This window comes from Cydia fagiglandana, chromosome 11, assembly GCF_963556715.1.
Source record: "Cydia fagiglandana chromosome 11, ilCydFagi1.1, whole genome shotgun sequence".
Taxonomy (NCBI): domain Eukaryota; kingdom Metazoa; phylum Arthropoda; class Insecta; order Lepidoptera; family Tortricidae; genus Cydia; species Cydia fagiglandana.
In genome coordinates, this window is record NC_085942.1 from 19,617,168 (window position 1) to 19,637,328 (window position 20,161).

Here is a 20,161-nt window from a genome sequence, read left to right on the forward strand (position 1 = left end):
ATTAGGTCTTGTGGGGTGACCATGATTGTAGATAATTAAATTTGCCCTTGCCAAAAAGTTAAAAAATTGGAAAAAGTGTGGTTGTTTCACCTAAATACGACGGTGATCGATCAATTATCAGTTACTGAGTGTGCAGGATCAGTCCTGCTCACGTCTCATGAATCACCCTGTATAATAAATTGTATTTCTTTTCCATAATGTCAATATCCAGGGAGGTAAACGGGTACTATTTAATTTTGTAGGTACCTTATATCTTACCGCCTCAGTTAACGGACGACCTAGATGTAAGGTAGATGTATATTAGATACTCACATTTAAAGTACAACAGATTTTCCATCCCTGGATTCACTCAGCTGCGACTCTTCATCTATTAACTGTAGATTTACATTTTCGTTCTTCGTGTTGTACGAAGCAGAGATTGGTTTATCCTCTAATATTATATTTTCTATTTCGACCCCGTCTCTTCTACCATTTCCTTCCAACATGCGATGTTTCAATGACGGTCCTCTATTGAATGAAGAAGCAAGTAAAGTCTCCTGAATAGTGTCGTTGCCGTTGCAGATTTTATCCGATTTATGTGTAGGCATACGGCCTGAATGATAACTGTTCCTGACTCCTCCAGTAGATTCAAAGAAAGGTAAGACTTGTTTGAACTCTTTTCTGAAGTTCTCGTTCAGCCAAGCGTACAGAAATGGATTGTAGCACGTCGAAGCCATCGCCATTGAGTGAGCGAGGAAGAAAGACATGTAATAATAGTTCCACTCTGTCATCGCTGCGTAAAAGTCATTGAATATATTGATTACGTTTATAGGAAGCCAGGAAATACCAAAGATGGCCACCATGGAAATGAGCATTCTGTTAGTTCTCTTTTTTCTATCTCTATCAGCTTCTTCTCTCCTGGTGTTTTTAGCACCTGGTTTGGACCTGGCTCGGTCATTTAATCTTATACTAACGCATGTATAACATATGGCTATGACTAAAAATGGTATGACAAATTGCAGCACGCTTGTAAACACTCCAAAGATTTTTCTAGATCTGTCAGCGGGCCAGCTTTCTTCACAGTAAGTCTTGTTATTCGTTATTTGTATACCCATGAAAAGACCATATGGGCACGTGACCACTAAGGAGAAGATCCATATGAAAACTATGATGAAAATACAAGTATTTAGCTTCATCCGCGGATGGAAAGGATATATTATGACAAAGAATCTGTCAATTGCTATTGAGGTGAGTGTAAGCGTGGAAATATAGACGCTAGTTCCTTGAGCATACGGCATAAGATGGCAAAGTAATCTTCCAAAAACCCATCGTCCAAGGAACGTGTACATCGGCGTCAAAGGCACCGCGAAAATGCATAGCAGTATATCAGACAGTGCTAAGTTGGTTATGAAGAGATTGGTGACCGTCTGCATAGCTCGGTTCCTGAACACGACGAAGCATACTAATACATTTCCAAATACGCCTAAAATGAAGATGATGGCATAGAGGATGCAGAAGGCTACTTGGACGACTATGAAGTCTATGAGATCGGTTGTTTTGTTGACTCTGGGTTCGTCTATGACGTTGAATACATCGCCGGTGAGAGTTTTCGTGAGGATTAAGACTCCTGGGACGTGAGAGGCGTTCATATTGGTGGCATTTTTCGGGTCGATGGTGGAGATGACGTCATCCTGGACGGTGGTATTGAAGAGGGCCAGCATTTTACGTCATCGTAGCGGGCGCTCGGGGAAACTGCTGCCAATCCATCTGCAAAGAAAGGAAAGGGTGATAAATTGTTAGTTGAATTACGAGTACCGTCGTAAAATGCCAACTGGGAGTCAATAAAATTGTACTTCGATAGCCTGTAAAATTGAGGTCGAGGTCGCTATTTAACGATATTTTTGTAAAGACATTTTGTTGAACACGTACAATGAATATAGCTACTGAGTAATAGAAGAAATATGCTTTTTTATAGTTATACTTAAGTATTGTGCTTAAGACAGTCATTAACAGTGAGTCAATATCGGTAGTGTGGCATACGAGTAAGTTTGGCTGGCCTTTACATTGGGGCCTGTTTACACATTGATTATTGTTTATTGCGGTTCATAAATTTGCTACTTGCGTTAAGTGACAAATGTATAAACTCGCAATACTTAAACACTAATCAATTAACACGCCCCAATGTGAAAGTTATCCACACTTACCCGTATTGCGATTTGCGATACAGCGAGGAAATGCTGCCAGCATCTACGGCACCGTTCCGCAGGGGAATAGTTTGTAGTTATTAATTTTAAGATTTGGTTTCTTAAATTTACATTTAGTTTTTAAGTTTTATATGTTAGTTATTTAATTATGTTTTATTTATAGTTTTAGAATCTCAAATTATTTATTATTCAATGATTAATAATATGCTTATCCCGTATTTCTTATGTTGCTTACTTCATAAGGTATGCTTATTGTTCGTCTTTGTTTTGTGAAAAGTTAGTGTGGTCAGAGTTTAACCTTCCATTACCTTGCTATCGCGGTCAGAACACATTTTATCGCCATCCGAATGTCACCTTTACACGGCCTAAAATAATTCGCCCGGGAGTATCGCGACAAAAGGACTAAATAAAGGTTTTTATCGATAAAATGAGAAGAGGTTACAGGTGGGCGGTAGCCATGGCAACGGTTACGGCGGTCGTAAATAGGGTTGAGAGGATCTCGAGTCACTTGAGTCTAAATTTGAAAAACTTGACTCGCGTTTATGGGAGTCCGCGCTTAAAAGACTCCCGAGTCGAATTCTTTATTAAGAGCCAACAGGGGAGGTCTTTTCTCCGTACAAACGTACTCGACTTATTCCTCCGTGGGTTTTGATACTAGAGCAATGATTTGAGCATTTTTCAACACAAATTAATATTTATTGTCAATATCTGTGTCGGACCGTTTTGTTTTTTTGATATTTTTCTTTTTTAAGGCGCTAGAGCCCTTCAAAAATGGCCAAAATGGCCTCATTGACTATGCCGCAGTGAGAGGCGCGTAGGCGTAGTATTCAAAACTGATATCAATTAGCCAAAAAAGCAAAACTGTCCGACACAGATAATTTCATAATCATTTAGATTTCCAAATTTGGTTAAGTTTTGGAGAAGGAAACAGTCGAGTATTACGAAACCTCTACGCACGATTTTTCGCCTTGTCCTTATCGCACTTGTTTTTGGGTGCCGCTTCCGTTAGCGAGACGGGTATATTTACCTAAAATGTTTAAAACTCAGCTCCTTTTTCGTCTTAAGTCAACCGTAAATTAGTAAAATTATATAACTTAATAAAGTGAGCCTTCGGATAAAGACATCGCAAAAAAAAATGTAATTTCATACTAAAATGAATGTGCCCTTCTCAACAAAAGGGTACTTATTGTCGATTGTCAATAAGGCGCTATTTCCATATAGCTTCAATTTGAATTACCTCCTTCTTCCTCGCGTTATCCCGGCATTTCGCCACGGCTCATGAGAGCCTGCATGGGGTCCGCTTGACAACTAATCCCATGATTTGGCGAAGGCACTAGTTTTTACGAAAGCGACTGCCATCTGACCTTCCAACCCAGACGGTAAACTAGGCCTTATTGGGATTAGTCCGGTTTCTTCACGATGTTTTCCTTCACCGAAAAGCGACTGATAAATATCAAATGATATTTCGTACATAAGTTCCGAAAAACTCATTGGTACGAGCCGGGGTTTGAACCCGCGACCTCCAGATTGCAAGTCGCACGCTCTCACCGCTAGGCCACCAGCGCTTTTTTACACACACACACACACACACAGACAAACAGACTCGAACTGTTGCAAAAAATACTATTGGATGTCCGGTGCTCGAATCGAGTCGATTCTTAAAGCAGAGTCTCAAAGGACTCGAGATTTCTCCATCACTAGTCGTAAAAGTGAACATTAACGCGATGTAGCCTTTAAGTGCCAAATGAGGAATGTCTTTCCGAATAGACCAATTCAGCTCTTATCTGTGTTTCTAAATTATGTCTTATGGCGTCGTAAATATGGTATAGTTTAGAGTGACAAAGATTCGTAGTTAACTGTTTATTTCTTATTGTTTTATGTGAAGATCTGTCGTTTGCAAGTGTTGTACATAAGAAAGTCACTTGTTTCTATTCATACCTACATAAATATTAGGTTACTTACTATAATACTAATACGCTTTTTACAACAATGAAATAAAAAAAAAATACCTTAACATACAGGATGCATAATTAATAATAAAATTAAATGTTCCTAAAAGGCCTTCCTTAACTTTTTATTTGATAATTAGGTACTGACGTTAACAGATCTAGGAAATAATGCAGTCACCGAAAAATCGACATTTTGACAAAAAAAAATGATGATGATGATGATGATGATGGAAGAGATCCCATTCAGGGATATGTTCGCCTTTGTTGTGTTTAATTGACTCTGTAACTGTGTTTCTCGTGTTTTTATTTCTACGAGTATGTACAAAAAAGTAAATACATACTCGTACATATATGTATATACATAAAAATTTTGAAAATGATTTTCATGCATTTAATATACTTATTAAACCAAATTAAAAAAGTCGGGACGCTATTACTACTAAGACTCCACTTTCCGTCTGTCTGTCACCAGGCTGTATCTCATGAACCGTGATAGATAGACAGTTGAAATTTTCACAAATGTTGTATTTTTGTTTCCGCTATAACAACAAATAATAAAGTGTACGGAACCCTCGGTGGGCGGGTCCGACTGGCACATGTCCGGTTTTATTTATGCCAGTCCGTCCTATTAAGTTTAAATACCAAAACACTGTATGGATTCGTTACAATTACATCACTAGAGATATCGAAAAACAGTCTCTGTCTCCAGTAGGAGACTTATTTTGATACCTAATAAATAATTACGCCTCAGGGAAATTAGATCAATATCAATCTTGATGTGTCGTTTAATTGAAAAACACATTTTAAAAATAAGTTACGGCAAATATGTAACAATTATGAATCTAATACGATCATTTATAGCCTTCTGCTTTCATAAGTAATAGTTTTTGATTTTAAAAAAGCTATTTAAAATTAAAAGACATGTAAGATCGCTTACCTTCTTTCAAGTTCTTTCTAATGCTAAAAAAACGAACTATAGACATACATATAGGTACATTTAGGTATAATATTTTATTATTAAATTCAAGAAAGTATTTGGTCAAAGATTCTGAAGCCTATTAAGTACTTGGGCTTAAGGAATTAAGTCCGCCATTTGCACTTATTTATCGAGCAATAAAGTCTTAAATAAATAATAGGTAAATAAATAAATTATCTACTAATGGACGATATTGATAAAATGTAATAACCTTTAGAAAACGGAATGAAAATAAACATCTCCAAGTTCTAGATACTTAAGTTATTTATTCTAACATTGATTGAAATTTTAATGGAATTGCGGCTACCACGAGTTGGCGATTGAAATTTACGTGAGCGTCTGCATGTACTCGATCGCATTCCCTGTCTAATGCACCAATCCATTAGTGCGAGCGAGATGTTTCCCAAATCGAGCCGTCTATCTGCCGTGTTCGAAATTCAAGATATTCACAAGAGACGACACGTTCTAGATACGTTATAGTTTAGATATCAACTAGTTCTCTGATGTGGCGCAATTCGGGCAACTAATGTCACTTTTACGTTAGATAGAGTAAGATATCTATTAGATGCGAATTAGATCTCTAAGTCATATCCTGTGGAAATCGTTCAAGAGTATCTCCAGAATCGCGCAAATGTCAAATTTGACAAGTTCGATCTTAAGCATATCGTTATCGTATCTTGATGATGTCTATAAGATATCTAATAGATGTCTATTTCAAAATCCGAATCAGGCCCATGGACTGCGATAGAGTTACGCAGTCGCTAACGTAAACGTCAAGTGTCGTACGGTACTCGTGGTACGGCTACTGATTTTTTCACAAAATAAAGCCTAACATTTACCTACGTAACTTTATTCAGAGAAAATAATTTATTATAACAGTGATATTATTTTTCGGAAGCTGTAGATGTTTTCATTTATTTTCCGAGCTACGGATGATATAAACCATATTAGACCTTGAGCTAGTTTCGAAAAAGATATACAATTTTTAGACAGAATTACTTATATTGTATAGAAGACTCACTCTCTAACAAAGCGCGTCTGTTACAATCAGGACAGATATGGCCGCTAAGTGGCGACAGCGCCACGCGAGGCTTATGACTAGCCACCAAAATTGGCGTGGAACGGATGTACTTTTAGCCACCTGTAGCAAAGCGCCGAAATCGCGGAGTGAGCCACGCCTGGTATTACCCCTGTAGTTGACTCTGTTCACCCAGCTCAGTCACCTGGGTTAATTAAAAAATAATACCTAGTTGATCGAGGCATCTTAACCTCTAGCCGCCCAGAGACCTATAAAAAGGTCTCCTGTTCCATTTTAATGTAAACTTTGTGTCGACAAAATAAAGTTTCATTTTGCTTGGCAAGGTTTGACGTATGGGCGGCTAGAGGTTAAATAGATTTAGATATTCATCAGTGTCACACTGCTGCGTCCTGATGAAGGGGCAAGCCAGCAGCGATAGCACGGTCGCATTTTTATCGCCTATCGGCTCGATTTGGAAAATGAATTAGATCTCTACTAGACCTCAATAAGTTACGATACGGATAATTTAAAGATATTTGTAAAATAGATATGTCAAATTTGACGTTTCCGCGATTCTGGAGGTCCTCTTGAACGATTTCGACAAGTTATGACAGATATCCAAGTCACATCTAGTCGATATCTCTAATGTAGATCTAGTTGATCTCTAAATCGTCTCAAGATCTTGTGATTATCTCGAAATCCGAATAGGCCTGTTCCACCACGCCTGTCACGTTCTAACATAGGTGCTATATGTAGGTGCGTAAGTGACAGGCATACTGACAGGCGATAAAAATGCAATCATGCTGCCACCGCAGGAAAATGGTTCTAATCTATCTTTCGCCATTCGTTGCAAATTTCAAATTTAAATTTAAATTCACAATATACTTTATTCATGTAGGCTTAGCAACAAGCTCTTATGAATCGTAATTAATCTTAATCTAATTATTAGGGAAATTTATTGATGTTAATATTATTCCATAATAACATTGGATTATTATACAGATCAAATTTAACTCGTCAAACTTAAAGGATCGTCAAACATTAAAAAAAATTGTATAAAAAATACTAGTCTAGAATTTCTAGAATAAAATCTAAATGTGAAAAAAAACATAACAAAAGAAGTAAATAGCATTACATCCGAATATCCATTTCCTCTTCAATAATCAAATATACCTAATAAATAAGTAATTTCCTACTTTTCGCACTTGTGCCGTAGTGAACTACGTATTTCAGGACTAGCTCTTAGTCTATATGCGCCAGAAGGCATTTACCTTTATTTTATTACAAAGGATTTGCGACATGTAAAAAACTGCGGAAAAAACAATAAAGAACTGAACTTGACAATGCGTTACGACGTATCCACAGACTACCTACTAGACTCCGCATAACAGAATGGCCCAAAAATACGTTACTAACAATTTTTGAGAATATTTTTAACCGACTTCCAAATCTCAAAGAAGGAGGTTATCAATTCGGTTGTATGTCTTTTTATTTTACTTACACGTATTTTTTTTGTTAACATAATAATTATGTTTTGAGCCAACCTGTATGAAACTTAGTAACAGCTTCAATTAGTTATTCTATGGTAAGAGAAACAATCAACGAAATGAAATGAAATGAAAAATTTATTGATAACAATTGTTACATGTCTTTTTTTCCATATAAGTACTAGTATTGGTCTAGTATTCTATGTGCATATACCTGTAAACATAATCCAAATTATATAAATAAAATTAATCGTTAAAATTTGCAATATATCGAAATTATTATTAACAATGAGAATGTAATTTATATCGGTACTATACAAATGTCACGCCTGTATTAATTATTAAATTACTTGTGGAATATTAAAAAACTCACTGTAATCGTAAAACATCTTCTCAAGAAGCCACTTTTTTAGTTTAGATTTAAATCCTCAATTTGAATCATCAACAGGCGCAACCGCCTTTTTCTATAATAATATATATTACTCTACGTAGGTACGTTTATCGTTTTTATTTTAACTGACTACTTACTTGTACTTATACATAATAAGTATAGTTTCAATGAAAACATATTTATCTTAAGCCTACTTTAACAATCCTCGTGAATTTTAATTGGTCCTATTTGTAATTGAAATGAAAACCTATAAGTTGTAGACACGTATGCAAGTAAAATGCGCTAATATCCATTTCCTCTTCAATAATCAAATATACCTAATAAATAAGTAATTTCCTACTTTTCGCACTTGTGCCGTAGTGAACTACGTATTTCAGGACTAGCTCTTAGTCTATATGCGCCAGAAGGCATTTACCTTTATTTTATTACAAAGGATTTGCGACATGTAAAAAACTGCGGAAAAAACAATAAAGAACTGAACTTGACAATGCGTTACGACGTATCCACAGACTACCTACTAGACTCCGCATAACAGAATGGCCCAAAAATACGTTACTAACAATTTTTGAGAATATTTTTAACCGACTTCCAAATCTCAAAGAAGGAGGTTATCAATTCGGTTGTATGTCTTTTTATTTTACTTACACGTATTTTTTTTGTTAACATAATAATTATGTTTTGAGCCAACCTGTATGAAACTTAGTAACAGCTTCAATTAGTTATTCTATGGTAAGAGAAACAATCAACGAAATGAAATGAAATGAAAAATTTATTGATAACAATTGTTACATGTCTTTTTTTCCATATAAGTACTAGTATTGGTCTAGTATTCTATGTGCATATACCTGTAAACATAATCCAAATTATATAAATAAAATTAATCGTTAAAATTTGCAATATATCGAAATTATTATTAACAATGAGAATGTAATTTATATCGGTACTATACAAATGTCACGCCTGTATTAATTATTAAATTACTTGTGGAATATTAAAAAACTCACTGTAATCGTAAAACATCTTCTCAAGAAGCCACTTTTTTAGTTTAGATTTAAATCCTCAATTTAAATCATCAACAGGCGCAACCGCCTTTTTCTATAATAATATATATTACTCTACGTAGGTACGTTTATCGTTTTTATTTTAACTGACTACTTACTTGTACTTATACATAATAAGTATAGTTTCAATGAAAACATATTTATCTTAAGCCTACTTTAACAATCCTCGTGAATTTTAATTGGTCCTATTTGTAATTGAAATGAAAACCTATAAGTTGTAGACACGTATGCAAGTAAAATGCGCTGTTTCTCTTAAAAACGTAGTGCCAATATGTGTTGTAAAATGCGACTATATAGTCATAGTAAAACATGAGTTATCTAGTGGTACGTAGTACACGATCTGTGGAAGTATCAGCAAAAAGTGGAGAAAGAACGCTGGGAATGTGTTTTTGCCGAAAAGCTAACAATGGTTTTGGATTCCTTTGGTGACTTCAGTAACCAAACAAAAAGTGAAAGTGATACAACAATGAAGTTTAATATAGTAGAGTGAAGTAACAGTAATAATAGTGATGGTAAAGTCAAATTAATGAGATGTATTTAAGAACGGCTGAACTGTGATCACGTGTTTCTTTCCAGAGAAAACGAAACGCTGGAAGCTCCGGCCCGGCCCCGGTCCGGTCTAGCGTGAGTCATACTTAAATCAGTCACAATCGTTGTCCCAAATTCGTTGGATCGTAAAACCTTAAAAGCAGTAAATGTCCTCAAAATTTAATGAAGTGCTGTTACCAACTTCGGAGCAGGATTATTTGTTCAGCAACGTAAAGTTCAAGGCAAAATTAGATAGGCAAAGACGAGTTTATTTGTTGATCTAGGACTTACCAGTTTTGGCTGCTTCATCATTCATCCTCATTTTCTTTTACAGTTTATCAAATTATTCGCTATTCGACCTAGGTATTTTTTTTATTAGCCTTTTGTCCCATTGCTGGGCAAAGGCCTCTCCCCCTGATTTCCACAATTCCCGTTGTAGTGCTTTCTCCGGCCAGCCACTGATGAAGGCGTCTAAGTCGTCCCGCCATCTCCGTCTGGGCCTGCCACGTCCGCGCTTCTTTTGCAGCATCCGCTTGGTGGCTATACAAGCCCACCTATCCGGATGCATGCGGCAGACGTGACCCGCCCAGTCCCACTTCAGTCTGGCGGTCTTCTCCCCCACGTCAGCTATGCGTGTTTTGGAGCGCAATGTATATAAAATGAAAAAAATAAAGTAGGTATATACGAAATAGAAATAATAAAGCCCTCCAATGGCGTAAGCTAGATTTGATACGGCGTCAGGTATCACGGCTAACGCCATAAACCCATAGGCAGGCGTGGCTCACTCGGCGATTTCGTCGCTTTGCTACAGGTAGCTAAAAGTACATCCGTTCGGCCCCAATTTTGGGGTTTGCCATAAGCCGCGCGTGGCGCTGTCGCCACCTAGCGGCCATATCTGTGCTGATCGTGACAGACGCGTTTTGTTAAAGAGTGAGTCTTCTGTACCTAGTACTATTATTTATTCTGTGCCATAGGCCACAGCGTCACGGCGGAACCAATCCCAATTTCTCTGCTATTATGCAATCTTAGAAAGATTAGGCGTCCTTTACCAACTCTAAGGGCGAGTACTGCGTGTTTGCACCACCTATACGAACCCCTTATGTGATTACGATATAGCGAGAGAGATGGTGCTGCCATCTATACAATTTTGGGAACAAATCACATTATTTTATAAAATATTTTGATTCGTGTTTCTAAATCAAAGATGCATTTGAACTTTGTTTAATTTGGGGCTAGTTCGATCTGAGTGTTTTATTTCAAATATTTATGTATTCGCTAACATAAAAGCCTGGAAATAGGCAATTCCAATTCCCGAAGGATATATTGATTGTATTGTGAGTCCTAAAAAATACGCAGAGGTACGGCCGAATAACCAATACCAAACTTCAACCTTTAGGTTCAATGTACGGGCGACACGTGACATCTGGCTTAAGCTAGTTATAGTGTATACGTGCACAGAGCGAATGTATCGGTTATGCTTTTATTTTTTATCGAGTCGTGTTATTCTCGCACGTACATAATATCAGGCGTGGCTCACTCGGCGATTTCGTCGCTTTGCTACAGGTAGCTAAAAGTACATCCGTTCGACCCCAATTTTGGGGTTTGCCATAACCATAAGCCGCGCGTGGTGCTGTCGCCACCTAGCGGCCATCCTAGCGACCTCTGTGCTGATCGTGTCAGATGCGTTTTGTTAGAGAGTGAGTCTTCTGTACCTAGTACTATTATTTAAATATTCTGTGATAATATGTAGGTTATACCAAGGTGGGGACAAAGGGGTTACATTAGACAAGAGAAATATTCAAATTTGAATTGAATAAGGATCTGACGGCCTTAAATAAATAAATTAAGGTACATTTTCCAACCAGTTAGATTAGTTAATTAAAAAAAAACTATCGTTTAATGTTACCGTCTGTCCGTAATTATCTCACTTGACGGTATAAAACCACCACAGACGGAAAAATGCTACCTTAGAGGTGCTGATCTAGTAATAGTAATAAAGTAAAAATTTCTATACATTAGTCAACTTACGTCCATAAATCCGTAACTTAGCGAGGCTTTGTTTCCGCTACCAAAAGGTTGTCTGAAAGAGATCGCTCTTTAGCGATAAGACCGCCTGTTAAGACATCTTTAATCAATCGTTATCTTTTTGCTGAAGTGTGCCAATAAAGATTAACCCCCTTATTCATAAACGTTTACTAAAGTTGACAAGCCGATAATAATCGTTTGTTCCTTTCCGACGTATTGGTATGATGGAAAGGGACAAACGATTATTATCGCCTTGTCAACTTTAGTAAACGTTTATGAATAAGTGGGTATGTCTATCCATCTAATTTAGGAAAGAATATGCCCAAACAAACAACACACAAATAAATACTAGAATCATCTTGGCTTTTCTTCGCAAACTAGGTCCTAATTTGGTAAGTTGTTTTTCTATCTCAGATACTGAAATAACAGTTTGATTGGCCAATTTACTGCCCAATCATCCCGCTTTTGTGTACTAAAATGACAGACGTCGGGTAAATTTGGGTTATCGGACTGCACAGACAAAACTTCTTCCAGACTCAGCATAGTCGCGCTACCCCTCTGCCACGCATACGGTAATTTTACTCCATGTTCGAGTCGAAAGTGTCTTTGTGTGACGTCCGTGTCTTTGAACGGACCAATCACGGCACGAGACTGCGCTCACCTGGTCCCGCTCACCCCCGTATTTTTGGCATCATCGGTTGCATGAAATAATTGCTCTAAACTCGGTCTAGAGGATTCCTAGTCTATGTCGGACTGTCATTTTTGTATCTATGTTTTTATAACAAGGCACCTAAACTAGTGTTTTAATTCTAACTATGAGACTCCAGTAAATTTAACTACACAAGTAATTTTAATGGAAGTAAAGACCAATTCCGTATCAATAATAGACTAAGTCGGTCATCATCATCATCATCATTTCAGCCTATATACGTCCCACTGCTGAGCACAGGCCTCCTCTCATGCGCGAGAGGGCTTGGGCTATAGTCCCCACGCTAGCCCAATGCGGATTGGGGACTTCACATACACCTTTGAATTTCTTCGCAGATGTAGGCAGGTTTCCTCACGATGTTTTCGTTCACCGAAAAGCTAGTGGTAAATATCAAATGATATTTCGTACATAAGTTCCGAAAAACTCATTGGTACGAGCCGGGATTTGAACCCGCGACCTCCGGATTGAAAGTCGGGCGTCATATTCACTCGGCCACCACTGCTTCCAAGTCTGACAAGTGACTAAGTCGGTACTAAAACATTATTAATATTAAGTAGCTTGTATTGATTAAATACTTGAAGTCTCTTATAATTGGAAATAGTAATAGTCATATTAAATAACATGGGTAATAGAACTACTGAATATACATATTGCTGGCCCAATAATACAGGGTTCTATATTTCACTATTATTGAACTGAAATTTGAACATTGGCATAGTGACATTAAGTCGAATTTCAACTATCATTGTACGTAACGTGTTCAACGTTACACAGAACTTTGTAATATTGTGCCAGCGATATATTAGCTCAGTAACTAGGCCAAAGCGGAAGTTGAAAATGAACTCAACATCAGTCAACAATGTCAACATCTCTTCAACAGTTTGAAGCGTGTACAGGGTGTCCAGTGGCAAATTTCCGATTTCAAATCCAAATAATATTCAAACGCGTAGTGCCAAGGAGACGCAGAGGTTTATTTTTTAGTTTCGTGAGTGTTACGGATTAATTAGTGACAATCGGCCCAATTCGAACTTTAAGATACGTCAGTTAATAGATCTACAAAAGATATGGATTAGATATGTCAGTGTCAATTGTGACATTTCTTCAAACAAAAACGTCCTTTTTGACACTGACATATCTAATCCATATCTCTTCTAGATCTTTTAACTGACGTATCTTAAAGTTCGAATTGGGCCGAATGGATCACTGGCCAACAGAGCAGCGTGCAGCCGTGCACGACTGCACGTGCTATTAAGGCGTACCTAAAAACGGCTTATTCAGTACTGTAAGACCCTGACTTTGATTTTAATTTTTTATTCTAAAATTGTTACGGATTTAATCTGTCAGCTGACCGTTGTAATTTTTCTGGACCAAAAAATTCAGAACAATAAATTAAAATCAGAATGGGGCTCCTAGGCGTAAGTTGCCATATTAATTTTAATATACGCTATACTGCGATGCACCGTCAGCTAATCTTATTGGAAGCTCGGTAGAAATATGAGTTTCAAAAAATTGTATCCGCATTCATCAACTTTTTATATAAGTATACAGTTTTGGTTTAAGTATATATTTTAGTTTTTTTTTTATCAAATTATGAAATCGGAAATTGTCACTGGCCACCCTGTATTAAGTCTCAAAGCGAACTTGTTATTGCACGGTTAGTTTAACGTTTTGAGGGCCCTTGAAACAATGTCTTCCGGAAATCATTGATCGCACTTTCGCTAACTTTAAATGATTTATCCGAAGATCAAGTTCTATAAAGCCATTAATATCCATGACCTTTGTAAAGTTTCGACAACTGTTATTTTAATTTATAGGGTAATTAATTCTGATGTTATCTTAAACTATAACGCTAGTCATATTTTTAGCAATAGACATTAAGACAAATAAGTTTTAAATGTTAACAAAAATTGTAAAAGGAAAAATTTACCGCGCCGGTAATTAAGCATTAATGCAGGTAATATGTTATCATAAACTTTCAGGATATTAAAGCCAAGGAGCGAAGAGGGAAATCCAACAACCAAGGCGTGCGTGTGACATTCTTGTTATTTTTCTGTCAATCAAATAACTTCCTGCTTTAGAGGAAAATGGACAACTGCGCGTGACTGCTTTTTAGGGTTCCGTAGCCAAATGGCAAAAAACGGAACCCTTATCGATTCGTCATGTCTGTCTGTCTGTCTGTCTGTCTGTCCATCCGTATGTCACAGCCACTTTGTTCCGAAACTATAAGCACTATACTGTTGAAACTTGGTAAGTAGATGTATTCTGTGAACCGCATTTTTCATACAAAAATAGAAAAAAAAACAATAAATTTTTAGGGTTCCCCATACATAGAAATGAAAATCAAAAATTTTTTTTTTATCAAACCCATATGATACGTGTGGGATATCTATGGATAACTGAATAATAATGGTGTGGCGATGGCGTCCATTGAAGATAATATTTATTTTGTATGAAAAATGGGGAGTCTAAATACTTCATAATTTTTAAAAGTTGTTGAACAAAAGTGTCACTGTTTGAGGAGTACAATCTATGTTTTAATTATTTGCTCATGTTACAGGCCACACCCGGTATAAAATTTGGCATGGAGTTAGAGGACCGAGGAAGGAGACAGGATTGTTTTTAGAGTTACGGAGGAAAAAAAATATGTGAATGGAATTGATGTTTACTTGGTTTAAGGAAGTTAAAAATTATGAATAAAATTTGAAGGGATATAGTTTTTTTTTCGTGTTAATGAATAGTTCGCCTTATCAAGGTTCAAGTTGACGAATTTTCACTATAACAAATGATGCTTGTTATTTGGCACACTCACAACACACAACCAATACTGCGTTCGCTCACATTCGAGACAGGAAGTGAACTAGTTAAACATCTTTAATTGATCATAAACCTGTTTTCGTAATGGCGCACTCGGCGCTTCCGTTAATGGCTGCTCGGGCTCGTAATGGGGTGATTTTGACCCATTTTAAAGTTGCAGTGCTTTTTATGGGTGATCAATGTTAAAAGTGATAGATTAGAGATATTTTGATGTTTGAATAGCTGAGGTGAAATATTCACCGCAATCGGATAAGCTTCGATGGCTCAGTTGGTAGCGGTGAGCCGGAACCCAGGGCTATAACCGCGAAAATCGAAGTTCGTAAATTGCGGGGATTTTTCTCTGTCACTCTAATTACGCCTTCATTGGAGTAAAAGAGAAAGATCCCCACAATTTGCGAATTTCGGTTTTCGCGGTAGCCACTCAGAGATGTCAGTGTAATTTAGCCACAGGCGGTTATTTTGTTTAGTTTTTGCCTTTGTTTTTAGAAATTCTAATTCAACTTATTTAAAATCAGAATAAAATAAGCAATAAACTTCAAAATCTTAACATATTACCTACTCAATTTTTCATACTACGGCAACGTAAAAGTTTTTCCTTTTTTAAACTTTAATCTTTGAATAAGTATAAAATGTATAAAAAGCCTTATATTGTTCCCAAAAACAAAATGAAAAAAAAAACAATATTTCGATAATAGTAGGTGCTCAAACATTGAATTCATAAACGTAGCTTAATAATTCCAGCCAATCGCGTGTCAGCATAGATAAACGTCTATTACACGTAATAGCTTTTGACCAATCAATGGACAGAGTCACGTAACCCTCAAAGGAATCGATGTCCATGATGCCTACTTGAACTTTAAGTCCAATGTAAAAATGATGTATTTTGCTATCATTCGCCCGCGTAAAAATACTTGTACCTACGAATAAGTACGAGCGAAACGAAAATACCGCGCGAATGAAAACAGAATCACCTTATTTTGATATTGGAATGTAAGTTCGAACTGGCCTCCTTCCATTTTAAATGGTCGTCAGCTTTAAACTTTAAATGACAGGTTTGTGACTTGCGTCAATACTGTTTCAGTCAAGTTTAATGTTGTTTCAAGCCTCCATATATATGATTAATATTACTAATGGAACGTTTGTTTGTGTCATAGGTAAAGGTTTCGAGAGGTGGGATAATTACATAATTATACCGTTATACAGAGTAGTATTTGCAAAACAGGTAGGGCTGAACGAATGAGTGTATTTCATTTAAATACACAATATTTAGACTAATATATGAATAAATACACATGAAATACACTTATACGTAAAATACTTAAATAAAACCCGTTCTGTGCTCAATCTTAAAATCCCCGCCACGATGAATGATTATGAATGATGATTCACCTTAATACAGCATCTCAGTGTCACGCAATTCATGAGAGCTACAAAAAATCCCACAGACTTTACGGATCCTGAGGGGCTACCGCGAAAACCGAAATCCGCAAATTGCGGGGATCTTTCTCTTTTACTCCAATGAAGGCGTAATAAGACTGACAGAGAAAAATGCCCGCAATTTGCGAACTTCGATTTTCGCGGTTATAGCCCTGCCGCTCATAAACATAAACGTGGGACTGGACCTAAAAAAATTAATGCATATAAAAGCAACTACCGAGTATTACGTACTTACTAACTGAAGTACCTAATTAAAGTAAAGCGGGGATAGATGTTGGATAGATGTTGGTAGTAAATAAACTTAAGAAAATAAACAACCTTTGGGTTTATTTGATGTCAAGCTTTTGGTATACGAAAACACACTCTGTATTTATTTACGTACCTTTATACTTACTATTAAATAAACACGTAGTTGATATTTTCGACAACATGTTATCATATTTGGGGACTTGTCACGTATTTGTAATTTACTGCATAATATAAATGTTGATTTGAGTGCGAAGGTAGTGCTTAAGAAAAAGTCTACGACCACATTTCTTTACTTGGTTACGTGTAGGTTATAAATGTAACACATAAATGAAATTGGTAAAGAGCGAACAAACCTCAAGTAATAGAAAGTTTCCTTACTTTATATGATATGTAAAAGTAAAGACAAAATATTTTAAAGTTATGGATAAGGTAACAAAAATAATATTAATTCAACTATCAAATGTATGTACATTGTATATATTTTGTTTCTAGATAAGTTCTCTTTTGGTTTTCTAATGCACCGCCTACAATATTTTCTGCTTGGCCTTAAGGTTGACTGGTAGAGAATGCCTCATGGCATTAAGTTCGCCTTTTGGACATTAAGTTATTCTTTTGTGCAATAAAGTTTTAAATAAATAAATAAATAAATAAATAAAAACAAATAATATGATTCTTAAGCCGACCACTAACTACCAGTCCACCGGACGATATCGGCCGGTCAGTTGTTCAGAATTGTCAAATTGTTGTTCTGACAGGCCGATATCGTCCCGCGGCCTGTTCGTCAGTGGTTGGCTTTAAAGATAGTTTATTTAATAAATCTTTTAATTGAATGGTGTACCACTCAATTCTTGAAATACGATGTCGTAGTCGTCAGAAATAATATATGTCTTTGCTGCCTCAGACTATCAGAAAACAGTATACATACTCGTTGTAAAGAGCCTTTATAAGTCTTTCATTTTCATTAAAATAAATCACAAATGTGTACAAGAATGTTCAAACCAAAGTTCAAACATACAAATAAACTCCTCTTAATAACATCGAAAATTAAATTCAAACACATTACATAGAATTCCCAAAACAAGATTTCGTATAAAAGTCAGAAATAACATGAACGTCACAATCAGCGTAATTAAGACGCCTTAATTTAAGGCACAAATAAAACGAAAACGAACGCTAAGGGGCACTTCAGAAACACAAAAGATGTCGTGATTAAATCCATACATAAACGGAATTGTTGACATTTTCAATGTTGGGACTTTGAAAAGGGTCGTGGCTATGAAAGTGTTTCGGATTTGCTATGTTTAGTCTACTATTCTTCATACTGTTAACCGACAATTTTTAGACCGTAATGCAAAGACATACAGGCTACCAAAATACTTTGTGGACTCTTTATAGATAACGTAGATTAATGATAGCCGACGAGCGGTAGACGTATCAAAATACTTAATATAATTCGGAGGAATTTAGTTAGGTTGGGTGCGATTTCAATTCAAATCTGACTGACGGGTCTGCACAGAATGCCTACCCTTCTCGGGCTGTCATCAAAATCAGCCAGGAACCAATCCATTAACCATGATGTTCGGGTCATTCAAATAAAACTTACTCACTCAATAATTCACTGAATCGTAGTCAAACACACTCAGACATAGACTATTTCAATACCCTTGACATTCATCAATATCTACTTGAAGAGTCTACCTGCGACACGGTCATTCTGACCTTTTACACGTCCAAGTAGGCAATTGAAAACTACAGAAACAATAGTTCACTAGGCTATTTAACCAAAGCCATAAGACCTTACCTTACATAAGTAGCTTTGCTCATTTAACTTCAATCGGACTACTTACATTTGCTCTGGGGTGAATTTTCCCACTGGCATTATCTCGAGATTTCGGGTAAATCCTTACACTCAGTTTTAGTTGAAAATCCGTCCGATGTAATCCGCAGAGATTTTATGGGTCTCAAAAAAGTATTGGGGACTTCTCAAATAGTTTTACTTATTTTGTTAGTTCACAAACTTTTACTTTGTAATGGATTATCTTTATAGTATTGTATAATACCAATTGGGGAATGCACCCTGCATGGGTTTACTAAATAATTCGAGCTATTTTATTTGTTTTTCTTTAAATAAGTACAGTTTTAGGTTAAGAACTTAATTTACGAGGCCGGTTTTGCCAACATAACTAGTGCCAGTTATTACTGTAAAATTTTCTTTTCTGTCGTTAAATTAAATAATTTGTCAAGCGATGGTAAATTAAAATTAATGATGTTTCACAGTATTATAAACGCTCCGCGCCGGATCGTTAGTGACATTGCAACTTCGTTATATTTGATGATTGCATGTTGTCAGGAAAATTATGTTTTCTCGAGCGGGAAAGGGTATTCCGTGATAAAAAATAAGGCGTTGAAGACTTTTTACAAGATGTATCAGGCTCAATTTTCTATGATTTTATATTTTTAATTTCAAACTTGTGTAAAAATGTGTCATTCATTACCAGGTCCTAAGTTCATATTTAATTTTATTTATTTATTGTTGTGATTTTACATACTTATCAAGTAGGAATATTTATAACTAGACCAGTTTAAAACTTTAACAAAATTTTAAATTTGAATCGACTTTTTTGATCTTTTTAGACCTTAAGCTGAGCCAATTAAATAGAATTAGACCAAGAAAAGCCTGCAGCGATTTTGATAGTATACGCAGTGCAAGTGTTATTTATACGTCATACTTTTATCGAACTTTGACGTTTAAAATAACGCTTGCACTGTCTGTGCTATCAAAATCGTTGCAGATTTTTCTTGGTCTAACTCTACATGGAATCAAAACTCAAGATAATAAAAGTGATCCAGCGAAAGAAAACAAACAAAACAGTCTGTTTGAAGTAGGTACATCAATCATTGTTAATTGGCAACCCGCAGTATTTCAGCTTACGAGAGATTTGTCTGTATTTTCTCCAATCTGTCGTTTGATTCGGGAGCTATTCAACCTCAGTCTATTCATGTATGTACGAGTATAATACAGGGTGGAAAAATCGAGTGCCACATGGATGGCAACTACCTTAAATATTGTAAATAGCACATTTTGTGTAAAGGAGACTTTCCTTTGTTTTTGAAAACAATAAATTCTGCATTTAAGGATTTATGAAAAATCGCTTGCCTCAGTCGGGACCCAAACCGGATTTGATGTACAAAATAACGACCTCATGTGGTAGCGAGAGCGACCCTCAGTCATGAGGGATCGACAAAGAAATTAGACCCACTTTCCATTATTTGAGCTGTACAGCGTACCTACCTACATTTTTAAAAGTTGGGTGAGAATGCCATAATTATAGTA

The 20,161-nt window shown here is 36.3% G+C and overlaps 1 protein-coding gene across 1 annotated transcript in view; it reads right to left on the reverse strand.

Annotated features, from left to right (window-relative positions):
• The window catches only part of LOC134669137 (prolactin-releasing peptide receptor-like), a 90,466-nt gene that overhangs the window by 13,818 nt on the left and 56,487 nt on the right, over nt 1-20,161 (reverse strand). Inside the window, exon 3 of the mRNA XM_063526682.1 lies at nt 313-1,746. Coding sequence (XP_063382752.1) covers nt 315-1,700 — 1,386 coding nt within the window. The 5' untranslated portion in view covers nt 1,701-1,746 and the 3' untranslated portion in view covers nt 313-314. The remainder of the gene's footprint in view (nt 1-312; nt 1,747-20,161) is intronic.